Source organism: Perna viridis, chromosome 14, assembly GCF_037379345.1.
Source record: "Perna viridis isolate PV_CMFRI_1.1 ecotype Kerala chromosome 14, ASM3737934v1, whole genome shotgun sequence".
Lineage (NCBI taxonomy): Eukaryota > Metazoa > Mollusca > Bivalvia > Mytilida > Mytilidae > Perna > Perna viridis.
In genome coordinates, this window is record NC_142458.1 from 3597765 (window position 1) to 3611748 (window position 13984).

The following is a 13984-nucleotide window of genomic DNA, read 5'->3' on the forward strand; positions in this document are numbered from 1 at the left end:
AATACTCATGACCGTCTTGGACAATCATTTCTATACTCAGTAATTTATTTTATCTAAATTGAATTTGGCTTAAGATATATATTCTTGTTATACCATTCTATCAACTTTTTACAAACGTTTTAATACCGTTTATTTCCATGCTATCTCCTGTCAAGTTAATTAAGACTAATTTGTTCGTTATTTGGAAAATAATACCAAATTATTCTTTTTCTAGATATAAATTAAACAGTTAAAACATTTTACTGTTGAGTTTTTAGTATCACTTATTATTTTTTTCTACTAATGTCTTTAATAGGACGCATAGACGTTTTAACAATAAATTTATCATAGTAATAATAATACATTGAAATAAAGAACACTACCCTTAAAAGAAATAATTGAAATTAATCTTTACTGGTAGAGAGTTCCGATTAGAAAGTCTTTTTCTTCAGATCATATTTGCTTTATTTACAGAACGTCACTATTTATGGTCACTATCAGATAGTGTTTTTGTTGTTAGATCGTTACGATGTACAGATACCAGTTTTAAATAAAGATTGTCAGTTTTTGTTTTGTTTTGTTTTTAGTTTTAGAGATAGAAATTAAAATGAAATGATACCCGGCTACCATATGGTATTTATGTACAATAATCATGCAGTTGCATTTTGTTCTTCTTAATCTGTAAGAATATTTTACATATTGATAGAATTTTACGCTCTTTAACGGCTCATAGCAGAACATTACAATGATATTATTACTCTTTAAACCACAACACATTTTTTTCATATATGTAAGATCTGAAAGCATAAATGGGGAACTACCTTTACAGGGTGGAGGGGGGATGTGGCCATATCTGATCCAATACCTGCCCTTTCAGGGTGGTTGGGTTGTGACCATATCTAATCTGATACCTGCCTTTTCAGGGTGTTTTTGTTGTGGCAATATCTAGTCTAATACCTGCCTTTTAAAGGTGGTTGGGGTGTGACCATATCTAATCCATTACCTTTACTTTACAACGATTGGTACTTATCGATTTAAGTTGAAGCAAAGTGTCATAAAGCGGATTATTTTGGTGTGCCGGGATTTATGCTTATTTTAACATGGTTAGGCACTTTATTTGTCATTGAGCGTCGGCGAGGTGCAAAGTCTTGAAAAAAAAATAGTGCACACCCATGTTAAAATAAGCATAAAACCCGACACCCAGGACTTATTTTTTTCTAACATGACAAGAAGTCATTTTTGTCAGTATCCTTTTTACAACAAAGAACAATTATTCAACTGTTTCAAAAATATTATAAATACATGTATATAATTGTAACAAGAAGTAACACTTATAATTTGAAAACGAAAACTAAACTCCATTTACAAATAAACAAACCAACGTTACCGTGTCATGACGTCACATCATGTTATAGGTATAGATATGGGTCAATTGTTCATGATGGAAATACTGTGCTAGGTCGCTAAGGTCTATCTAGCAAAATATCACCAAACCACGGTCCTCTGAAATACATATCACTTTTTGTGAATTACATTTCTTTGTTGGTTTACTAGTATGATCATGTCCTTCAATGCGTTGCCGAAATCTATGGCCGAAACCGTTTTATTTCACATGCGTCATACAGCCAACTGCCAGTTTGACCAAAACATTAGATATTTCGTATGTATTACGCTAAGATCGAAATAGAGGCGTTCCTTAAGAAGTGTTATTGGCTTTTATATTTAGTAAATGATTGCAATCGATGAATACAATGAAAAGTGACCTGTTCATTATAATGATTGCGCAAGTGCGAGCAGGGGTTTACGCTATTTAGATACCTCCTTGTTTAAATAGCGAACGTGTCACCCCAATTCAGAAAAGTCATTATCGATCATTCTGCATAAATTTAAAGTCTAGAATATCCCTTGCATGATATTTATTTTTGACAGGCCTATACCTAGATATGTACATATTTCGTTATATTCAAGGAAGTGAAAAAATGGCTACGAATATATATTTTTTGACGTTTAGACGAGTAAGAAGTGTTCACATTATCTATAAAGTAACAAAATAAAAAAACAAAATAAATACACTTTATTGAATCATGAAATTTAAAAGCGTATTTATATGAATCTTGTCGGATTTGTTTAAGTATCTAATTTGCAAGGATTTTCATTTTATCGTATAAAAACCATTTCCTTAATAATAATATTACAGATAGTAGGTTTGACATTTTAAACGACTCAAGTTACAGAAGGAAAAAGATATTTAAACAAAATTTAATATATTACATTCGTCTAAGTAAACAACTTAGTCATTTCTAAAATTGCTCTAAATTAGAATTATTACTCTTTCAAGAAAAAACAATATACAATTCAAAATCAACGAAAGTGTTCCACTGCCCTTAATGAATTTATTCGTAAATGATACGATTTTCAAATTATCGTCTTTTCTTTGAACCTTATTTTTACAAATACAGATATTCGACCCCTAACTGCAATCTTACGGAAAATCTAAGTCATTTTATAGTATCGCACTACATCAAATTTGATCTTTTTAGTACTTGACATTACCCACTTCAAATCTAGTCCACTGTTACTGTAGTGACTGATTATTTCTAATACTGGTAATTTTGATGGTATTGTCATTCTCTAATACTGTGAAAGTACTATTGTTCGTGGGGTACCAATTTTCGTGGTTTTCGTGGGTCAGCTAGATCACAAAATAAATTTGGTTCCTAACGAAAAGGAGATTCCCATTGATGTGTATACTAAAACCTAAAAACACGAATTCCCTAATCCAAAAAATTGGTATCCACTAATTAAAGTACTTTCACAGTATATTCAGATTTAGTTTCTAGCAACTGCCAGCGTTCTTAAATTAGAATTATCATTTTGTCTATATGTTGTATGTTGATGTAATCCACGAAGGAAAATTTGATATATTACTGAGTGAATTGTATGGCGTATTTATTTGTTGCGTCAGTTCAGTTACATTAAAAGAAGACCTTATAAAACTAGTTTAACCACACAACAGACATGTAACCTGTCCACACCAACACACAACAGACATGTACCTGTCCACACCAACACACAACAGACATGTACCTGTCCACACCAACACACAACATACATGTACCTGTCCACACCAACACACAACAGATATGTACCTGTCCACACCAACACACAACAGACATGTACCTGTCCACACCAACACACAACAGACATGTACCTGTCCACGCGAACACACAACAGACATTTACCTGTCCACACCAACACACAACAGACATGTACCTGTCCACACCAACACACAACAGACATGTACCTGTCCACACCAACACACAACAGACATGTACCTGTCCACGCCAACACACAACAGACATTTACCTGTCCACACCAACACACAACAGACATGTACCTGTCCACACCAAGATGATGTTGGTCATTAATGTGCCTGAGATAGAAAATATCAGGCATTCAGAACAATGGGAAAACGATAAATGTGGACTGACGAACGTAACACTATATATCATACATCAGTCTAATATGATGTTTTTGAAATCAATCGAGATTATTGAAACACAAATGCATATAACTTAGATATAATATAAGGCTTGAACAAGTTTAGATGTTATCCCCTTTAAAGCAGCCGAAAGTGTCAATGGTTCAATTCTCCCTACCCCTATTCTAAAAATTGTCATCATCGATATGTTAAGACATGTTTATTTGTAAGGCAAATGGCACCTATTCGAAAACCACCAACGTAAGTTTACGTACATTCTTAGTATTTCATATATTTATTCTCAAAAGATCAATAAAAATGAATTATGAAAAGCACGAATCAAATCTACCTTCGGGTGTTATAATGGTCAGTCATTTGCCATTATCTGAAGTTTGAACCATAAACATGCGTAGTATGATTGGTAATTGAACAATGAAAGATTTGCTTTAATTGAAAAACTTTATAATTTGATAATACGTACCAGGACGGACATATATATATAAAACGTCTCAGAATGTGACGACTCTATTCGCTACACTGCTCCTTCGGATCAAATTGATACAGGGAAGATATGTAAACTCGAACTCGTACCGCTGTGACATCTATGGCAACACCACCTGCATAAAGTCCCTAGACCACTCGGCCAGCTTTTTAAATTTATATAGCCTAGCTGGCCGAGTGGTCTAGGGCGCTGGACTTTGTGCAGGCGGTGTTGCATCGCAAATTTGACAGTTCTAACATCGTTGGGAATTTTGCAGACCTTTATATATATAAAAATAATAATTGTGTTGGTAATATTTAACAGTTCCAGGTGATAATTGTGTAAGTAAGAAAAAAAATGCTTTTTTAGAAACATTAAAACCAGTCAAATAAAATGTTGTTGTCATTAAACAAACATTCATCTTACACTCTCTGGAGAATTGTAAATAAGCATTGTTGTTCTAAATAAGCAAACGTTTATCAGTCAAAAAGCCAATCAAATATAATCCCGACATTGTGTGTTTGCCATACCGACTGGATTATATTCTGGATTGTGTTTTTATTCGTATCAACATTCTCCAATGACTTTATTGTCTATATAAGTTTTGACAAGTTGTTTTATAGTATTATTGCCGTATTATACTATATATATATATATGATCTACGAACAGGTATGTATATATCAGTTCAAGACTATTTTCTGAATATAATAGCATTAAAACCTATGATTTTTCAACATTGTATACTTCTATTTCCCATACTCAGTTAAAATCCCGACTTAAAAACATTATACATCGTTGTTTTTCCAAAAAAGATGGTACACCTAGATACAAATATATAGTTCTTGGTAGAGATTCCTCATACTTTGTAACAAATAATTCCAAATCATCTTCCAAATATACAGAGGAAGATGTTTACAAAATGCTGGAATTTTTAATCGACAACATATTTGTCCAGTGTAGTGGACGTGTTTTCCAACAAACGGTCGGCATTCCAATGGGAACAAATTATGCTCCTTTACTTGCTGACCTATTCCTTTACTCTTATGAGGCTGACTTTATAGCTGATCTGATCAGAAAGAAAGAATATCGTTTGGCTAGATCCTTCAATCTCAGTTTCCACTATATAGATGACGTATTATCTTTAAACAATCCTAATTTCGGAGATTTGATACATCGCATCTACCCAAAAGAACTTGAGATAAAGGATACTACAGACACTGTGAAGTCAGCCTCATATCTTGACCTACACTTAGTAATCGATGGTAAAGGAAAACTATTGACCATACTTTACGACAAACGTGATGACTTTTCATTCAGAATTGTCAACTTTCCTTTCATCGGTGGCAACATCCCTTCAGCATCTGCGTATGGAGTGTTCATATCACAACTCATACGTTATGCCAGAGCTTGTCGAAACTACGCAGATTTTTTATATCGCGATAGAACTCTAACAAATAGGCTTCTGGAACAGGGTTATGTTGCTACAAGATTGAAGTCATCACTACAGAAGTTTTATGGTCGTCATCATGAACTCGTGGATCGTTATGGTGTATCCATCAGAACCATGAAAACTGATTTATTCAACGGGTCATAGTTTTCCTTTCCTCGTTTGTCTACCCCGGACTTGACTTTTTATGAGCAACTCGGCGGGTGTTTCTAGAAAAGCAGAGGACGCTTACCCTACCGGTGCACCTGGTCCATGCTCCCAATTTTTAGTGGAGTCCGAGTTGCTAATTTACTTTTGTTACTTTGTATGTATGATTTTAGTTACTTAATGTTCTTTGTTGTGTATGTCTGTTTTCCATGTCTGGTCTTTGTCCCTGGATTACATTCTTTTGATTACCGCTATAACCTTGGTTCCCTTGATTACTCTTATCAAATAAAAAACAAAAAACAAAAAACAAAAATAAACAAAAACTAAAACAAAACAAAACAAAACAAAACAAAACAAAAACCTAAACAATCAAAACAATGTTCCAATCTAACGATAGATACATAAACGATAGATACATTCTTACGATCTTTCTTGATAGATTCATAATTTCTCTGCTTGTTTTAAAACGTCAGCGATACGTATTGATAAGAATCAAGAAATAACACATATTATGTTTGCGGTGTGCTTGATGAAGTCAGTAACATAAGGCCTATCCGAAATTCGATACTTTTCTTATGTTTTGTATTTAGCTGTTACATAAAAACAGCGTTCAACAAACTATGATAAGATGTTGTGAAATTTGTCCTTTCTTCAAAAGCTATCTGCTGTTACAAAATAACTGTCGTTTGAAGTCGAGACAGGACATATCAGAGTAAGCCCATTATTCTGTATCTTGGCAACGTCACAATCAATTTTACGTAACGTTGTCGTTGGATATTTCCGGTATATTTCAAGACAGAAGTTAGAAATTATCAGGTGGTAAGAACATTAGAAAGACAATAAAGTTGTCGATAATAAACAGTATTTTTTCTTTACAATTAAAATTTCTTAATTTCCATGGAACAATTATGTTTGAATGAATTATTTAGAAGAAAGTCTCACTCGTCAACATCCAATACCACAAGTATTCTTGACCGAATTTTCGTTATCTAATAAGCCATTTAGTTCAATTCGAAACCAGCTTTGAATGACAAATTAATCTTTATAGACTACAACAAAGCCATAAATAAGCTTTCAAAAGGCTGAAAGTAAATCAGCTCTTTACCGACGAAATATTGTGTATGTTCGGAGTTGTATAATTAATTTTTAGGAAGTTGTGATAAAAAGTGATCTTTACTAGTGATTAAGGATCAACTATTCGAATAGCTTATTGTATTGAGCATATCCTACAATTATCGATTTTTATTAAAACAAGAAATTTTCCCGTGTAATCATAATTTATTTTTTAGCAGTTCGATGTTAGAATATTATTACTCCTCTACCAAGTTTAATTTTAGCACCTTTTATTAATACAAATCTGAAAATACTGAAGGAATAGGGAGCGGTGAAAATTAAAAAGAGAGCATTTGGAAGGCGTCCGCAATATTACTTGACAAGAATGGACTTTGTTTGTAAATAAAACCATCAGCAAGACGAGCAGAGGAGAGCAAAAGTATACCTTACTTGAACAAATATTGAAACTTGGGAAATATGAGATGCTCAGTGAGGTGGAAAACGAGGATCTTAATTGTTTTGTAATTGAAATTGGGGAAAATGGCTGATGAAAATTGATTGTTCAGAGATTGAAATTTTGGGAAATTCGGGAATCACAATAGTTCAAATATTAAAATATTGAATTATGGGACAGAGAGATCACCTTTATGTAGGTATTGAATTATGGGAATTAAATACTTCACATGTCGTTCTGTCTCGATTGTCAAAACTGGCATTATTTTGTATGTTTGTCATGAAGACACCGAATAGTAATTAAATAAGATGCTAGTGGACGGCTTTTCAGATTTATGGACCCATTACTTTGTTATGTTCAATTAAATAAGAACACTGCAACATATAATTGTAAAATAAATGAATATCACTTTATCACTTCAGAGTGATTTACGAATGCATCACAATTTGAACTTATGAAACTGATGTTTAGTGCATGCTCTCTTATAGCTGCAAACGAAAGAAAGTAAATGGTGCGGTTTTATTATAAGAATGTTGATTGGATTTTTTTCTCATTCTGGGAGCATCTAGACTTCTTGATAGGGTCGATGTAATGTTAAGACATTTTTTTTTATTTCTATAGGTCCAATTCTATTTAACCCAATGAAACTGGTAATTAAATTAAAATAAGATTAAGATTAAATTAAGATACAAAGAAATGTAAAAAAAAATACTTCGTAAAACGTCATTTAATGTAATAACAATGTGGTTTATTAAAGTAATTCTGTAAAATGATCAATTTATCTCCAACGGCCACTAAACTTTTTTCAATTCTAATACATTAACATTGGTAAATCATATTTGTATACCCTTGGCAGCCATTGTAGTGAATGAAGATTTATTCTAATAGTTATAAGCTTGAGACTATAACTATTTTCATTAGGGGCTTTTACATTTTTGTTCTGTTTTAAGCACACGGAACACATTTGTTTCAGAGCATTTGATTTAGAGCATTTTCTAGGACCGCTCAATAGACTGTAGAGTATGAAAAGACATTACTTTTATTTATTTTTATAATCAATGTCTGTTTGTTTTCAGTAATTCATATTATAGTACTGATTAGATAATTGTTAAACTACCTGCAGCACGAGGACAGGTTTCCAATGTCAACCTTGAATACGTGGTTACTCTTACTTCTATGGTACAGTTTTTTTTCTAAGACTATTCGTACTAATGACAATCGGTTGATCTTTTTGTAAAAAAAAATAATTTGTAAGAAAAGTTTAATGATAGTTCTTGTATCAATTAAATGCCGCCCTTTTCATGGTCTATGAGGGAATGGGGATACAAATCTTTCGAATGGGTGTCAGGATTATAAATGGGATAGGTGAATTAAGTTTGAAAGGTATTGAAAAAAATAAATTTGATAAAACACTGTTTTAAATATTTCGGGATTTAATGAAACAATAATAGTTGATGAGATAATTTAGTAATTAAACTACAACGGGGATTCTATTTGGAATCTGGAATATGGTTTTTTTTTTAAAACGGGTGAAATGGCAAAGTATATGGTGTACATGTGAATAGGAAGTGTCTAGTGCACATAGAATAAATTTGCTATGTCAAAGCTCTTTACCTCTATTACACCCAGTACTAAACACTGCATCTTTATGCAAAATAGTAGAGTATACCGGAAACAGCTTTGTGGATTAGTAATGAGTAATGTTCATGTCCTGTGATTTTTTTTACATTTTGTATAGGCAGAGCCTATATGCTAATGGAATGAATCATAATCATACAGGGCACGGTTATATATATATTAATCGCCTACATAAAAGTCAACAATCACTCATAGGGGGTGATGGATCGTTAAAAAACGATGCGAAACATAACAATAAACTAAATAAACGTCTAAATACGTTTAACATCACCAGAAGATGGTAAAATTTACATTGAATATTTCGGATGACTGATATCCTCCTTCAGCATAAAACTCATACAACTTTATGAGCATAAAACTCACAAAGTTCAAGATCAAAACAGATTCAGAAGCTGGATCACGTACGCTGTGGGTGATTGTACCTTTAACAAAGGCATACATAAGCAAAATGATAAGGAGCCTGAATGAAAGTAACAAAGGGGGTCTTTTTATCAAAATGAAAAAATAAAAATTAACTGTGGAAAACAATTTAAAAAAGTCAAAATATAGTAGTACGGCGTATTGATGTAAAGCAAGTAGTGCTGTACCAGCCTTAGACCAAGACCTAAAAATGGATTAAAATTGTCTCGTTTATTTCATCTGGAGAAGTTTTTTGTAATTTCTTCATCCAAAAGTTTCCCTAGACACTTTTTTACATTTTACAGTTTTTATTATGTTCTATGATCGTAACAGCAATGTTGTGGAGATCCTCCTGGGTGTGTCCGGCGGATCTAAGATGGCGACTTAGAGGGAGGTCTGGTTTGCATTTGTAGTCACTGCGATGACCATTCATAAGCCTGTTGAAATGTTGTTCTGTTTCGCCAATGTACTATATACCACATCGGCACTGGAGAAGTTATATGGTATTTTCGGTTTTGCAAGTCACGTCGCAAAAAATGGCAAATTCCTTTCCAGTGCACTAGCTTTTAAACGTTTTGGTGTGCAGTATCTGGGTATAGGTCTTACATCTTTTATTTCCATTTCCATTTCCCCGTCTTTTACAAATGTAGTAGTATCCAAAAATGTAATTTTAGTGTCAGAAAGGAACCATTTTCGTTCCCATAGCTGTACCATTGATTTGGAGATAGTGTTTGTCGTTGATTTGAAGTTGTTACACTTCAAAACTAAAGTGAGTAAATTTACTAGGCAGTCAGTAGGGAAGGTCCAAAATATCTCGTGATTCCCAAGCTTCTCTGCAGGCGTCTATACCGTCATCTTGTGGGATATTAGTATAGAGTGAAGTGACATCAAGGGAGACCAGATGTGTTTCGGGAGGTAAAGGATTCATTGATTTTCTTCAGATAGTCCGTGATGTCTTTTAAATATGACGGAAGCTTTTGAACAAGGGGTCGGAGATGGTAATCATGGTAATCAACAAATTCAGAAATTTTTTCGGTTGGGTGACTATTAGCAGAAACCATGGGCCGTCCAGGGATATCATTTTTGTGAATTTTCGGCAGAAGGTAAAAACGTCCGGGTCTTGGATCCTCTGGTTTTAAGTATTCTAACTGTTCTTCAGTAATGCTGCCGTCCTTGAACATTTTGTTCAATTTTGAAGTGATTTTTTCACTAAAAGATTTAGTAGGGTCGCTGGGTAGCTTTTAATAAAATCTTTCATCCGAAAGTTGATGCATTGTTTCTGAGGTGTAGTTATTTTTATCCATAACTACTATGGCACTGCCTTTGTCTACTAGTTTTATAACTATATCGTCATGGTTTTTCAACGACTGTACTGTTTTTTTTCTCATCAGGCGTGATGTTGAAGAAAGATGGAATGTAGTTGTTGGATAAGTGTTTGATATCTGATTTTATTTCTTTAATGACATTTTCTAGAGAGCCACATTTTTTCCATTTAGGAGCCTTTGGATATTTCTTTTTGATTTTTCGAGTGTATAGATCACTTTCTTCATGGTCGGAGTCAGAACTGTCATGGTCCATATCCTGGGCTTCATGTTTGTTAGCAAAATGTTCTTTGAGCCTGAGGGTTCTAGCAAATTTGTCTAGGTCATCTTCAAGTTGAGCTTCATCTATATTGTTACGAGTAAGACAGAAATTTAAACCTTTAGATAAAATTCTGGTTTTAGTTTAAGATAGAGCAAAAGATGAGAGGTTGGCAATTGTCGTGGTGGATATTCGAGAACAAAAGATGAGAGGTTGACAACTGTCGTGGTGGAAATTCGTTTCAAGTTGGATTTTGTCTTAAATCTGCGTTTACGAGACTTTTTAGGCGTAGTTTTGTCCTGTGACAAAATTTTATGTGCTTCTGTATTGTCCGAGGTGTTTACACCGTCTCGTGTGAATTTGTAAAGTTGTTTACTTCTTAATTTCGTGGATTGAATAGCTCAGATTTCGACTAATCGTCTCTGAATATTACAAAGTTCAAGATCAGATAGAAATGAGATCGGTTTGTTCCACACTGTCAGAAGAGCTTTTTTGTATGAGATTGGTTTCTTCCACACTATCGGAAGAGCTTATAGTTTTTTATTCAGTCTGATAGATAAGAAATGTAAGCGGCGATAACTTCCTTTTACCTAAACAAAACTAAAAGGGAAAAAAGCGAGTACTACATATTAAATCATGAAATAACGATGCGGTCTCATTGTCATTCATTGCCTTCGGTCAGAAAATCTCACAGCAGCTATTACGCGTACGCTGCATTCATATTCATTCAAACTTCCATAGATGGAAATACGTTAGACAACCATAATGCAAATCTATCAGAGGAACTATGAATGAATTTTAGAAAGATTTTCTCATTTGAGTTAGATTTCACGTCTAACCGAATGGTAATTTGAGAAATTGACTCACTTGCTTACCTCCCTTAAAGGGGAGGGGCTTCACTCCTGTTGTCCGGTTTATTGATTTGATGTTGTTAATTATCCAAATATCTTTCATTGTTTTTTTCTGTTTATTTCAGATCACGCCATGGGTATGTGGATGCAAACAGCAAGTGTATTTTGCATGACGTTGGCATTTTTATGCAATTACATTGAAGCTACTGGAAGTAGCAATCCATTGTATCGAAATTTGAATCTCCCATCAAGCAGCTCAGAAAACTTTGAAAACGATGTTCTTACGTGTCCATGCAAAAAAGACGATATTGGACTCAAATATTTGTGTGCTGCGTATACACAAGATGTTGAACAGTGTATACTTGATATTGTCAAAACAATTAGAGGGGAATTCCAACCGGAACCGAACCAAACCCATTTCAGACGGATAAGGAAGCAGCTTTCATTTAATGGTGCATTGTCGTCGATTGCTGGTATGCTTAATGGTGAACAGATGAAGAATAGAGACGCTCTTTTGAGATACAGAATAAAAGAAATGGGAAAATAAGCAATGCCACAGAAACATCTTCAGAATCAACGGTACTTAAATGTACTTGTTAAACAGTTATTCATCACTTCCATTCTTTTTAGTTATTTGGTTTTTAAGTCAAAGGATGCAACATTTAGCTTAACCAAAATGTATCTATTGTCACTACCTTTGTGAAGTTTGTAATTCTCTTTCACCGCACGTCTCACACACTATTCTTATAACAAACTCACGCGACATTAAATACTTTCAAGACGATAGATAACTAGTATTTTTGTCCATAGAAACTAATAATATAGAAAGTTACTAATATCATCGTACACATAAACTAATATTTTCGATCACTGAAAACAATATATTCGTTCATCATAGAAAAAGAAGTATTCAATAAGTATTTCCGACCATAAAAAAGAACGTTATATTATATAATTGAAAGGGTAAAACTACTTTAAGGGAGTATTTACAATATTCCGTTCGATTTCAAGCTTAAAAATGAATGATGATTTTCAGTATGTATAATAGCATAACTTTTTGTTCCAGACTGATTTTTGCGACTTGTTTTGTTCAAAGTCTAGCATTACGATCATATGGGATTAACAAATCATTTTTAAGAAAACTAAAACACAAAACTCTCATTAATTAGTTTAGAGTAACTTAGTTTGGTACTTTAATTCATTCGGGAAACAAATTATGACTAATGATTGTCCCTCGTGTGTTTATCGTTGAGGTAATTAAGTGGAATACTGAAATATGATATACTCTATGTGTTTTCTCAGTTCCTTAATGAATCTATCGGGGGAAAAACGAATTAAAGCTGTCATTTATATTCCATGTATGTTTTGAATATGCTCAAAATTAAAGTAAATAATTTGTTTATTCCTGTTTTTGTTATAACTGAAAAGTTTGTATTGAAGCCTTTGCCATGTAAATTCTACCAAAATATGCGCCATGTTATACAGAGAAAAACAATGTAACAAAGTTAAAGTGTTTTTTTTAAGGGTAAACAGTTGTAATGAATTGAATATTTAAAATCACTGAGGCTTCATTCCTTGTACTGGACATGGTAGAACATTTCGGTGATAAATTTTGGCTTCCTATTTCGATAGTTTTGGTTTTGGGTAATTCTTGACTTTCTTGACGTTTAATTACCCAGGTTCTAAAGCGATTTAACTGATCTGAAGGGACTTTCGAGTAAGTATTTATAAGAATAAGGCAAATTGGTAAAAATCAGAAATATGCATGTCAAAACCCCACCGATCTGTCAATATAATTTCACCCAAGAATGCTTTCTCTATTTGAAAAGACTAAATAAATAAATGATCATTGCACCACTGGATTTGTTCAGAATTTTTGCACTAGAATGTTAGAAAATATAGGATTTTGACAGAGTCATCTGCCATCATTCAAAATGATGATTTTGTTTTTAAATCCATGTTTCAGCCGCTGGATTCTTACAAGGAGTGACACGTAAACATATTATGGGATGGAAGGTTTTCTGTTTGTTTATTTATAGTTCGGTGTATTGTCATTTATATTCCATGTATGTTTTGAATATGCTCAAAATTAAAGTAAATAATTTGTGTATTCCTGTTTTTGTTATAACTGAAAAGTTTGTATTGAAGCCTTTGCCTTGTAAATTCTACCAAAATATGCGCCATGTTATACAGAGAAAAACAATGTAACAAAGTTAAAGTGTCTTTTTTAAGGGTAAACAGTTGTAATGAATTGAATATTTAAAATCACTGAGGCTTCATTCCTTGCATTGGACATGATAGAACATTTCGGTGATATATTTTGGCTTCCTATTTTCTAAAAACTGGGAACACGTACATAAACTGATAAACCGATAAATTGTACATGGTGAAAGGAATTCTGAAACCGCCAGCAAAAATCAGTTGGAAACATTGTTGGATTGGTATACAAAAAGCAGTAGGTAGCCCGATGGG

General features: G+C 33.3%; 1 protein-coding gene across 1 annotated transcript in view; it reads left to right on the forward strand.

The window, feature by feature from the left end:
• The window catches only part of LOC148597767 (uncharacterized), a 32183-nt gene extending 18561 nt beyond the window's left edge, over positions 1-13622 (forward strand). The window contains exon 2 of the mRNA XM_088562141.1: positions 11638-13622. Coding sequence (XP_088418267.1) covers positions 11646-12059 — 414 coding nt within the window. The 5' untranslated portion in view covers positions 11638-11645 and the 3' untranslated portion in view covers positions 12060-13622. The remainder of the gene's footprint in view (positions 1-11637) is intronic.
• The last annotated feature ends 362 nt before the right edge of the window (positions 13623-13984 follow it).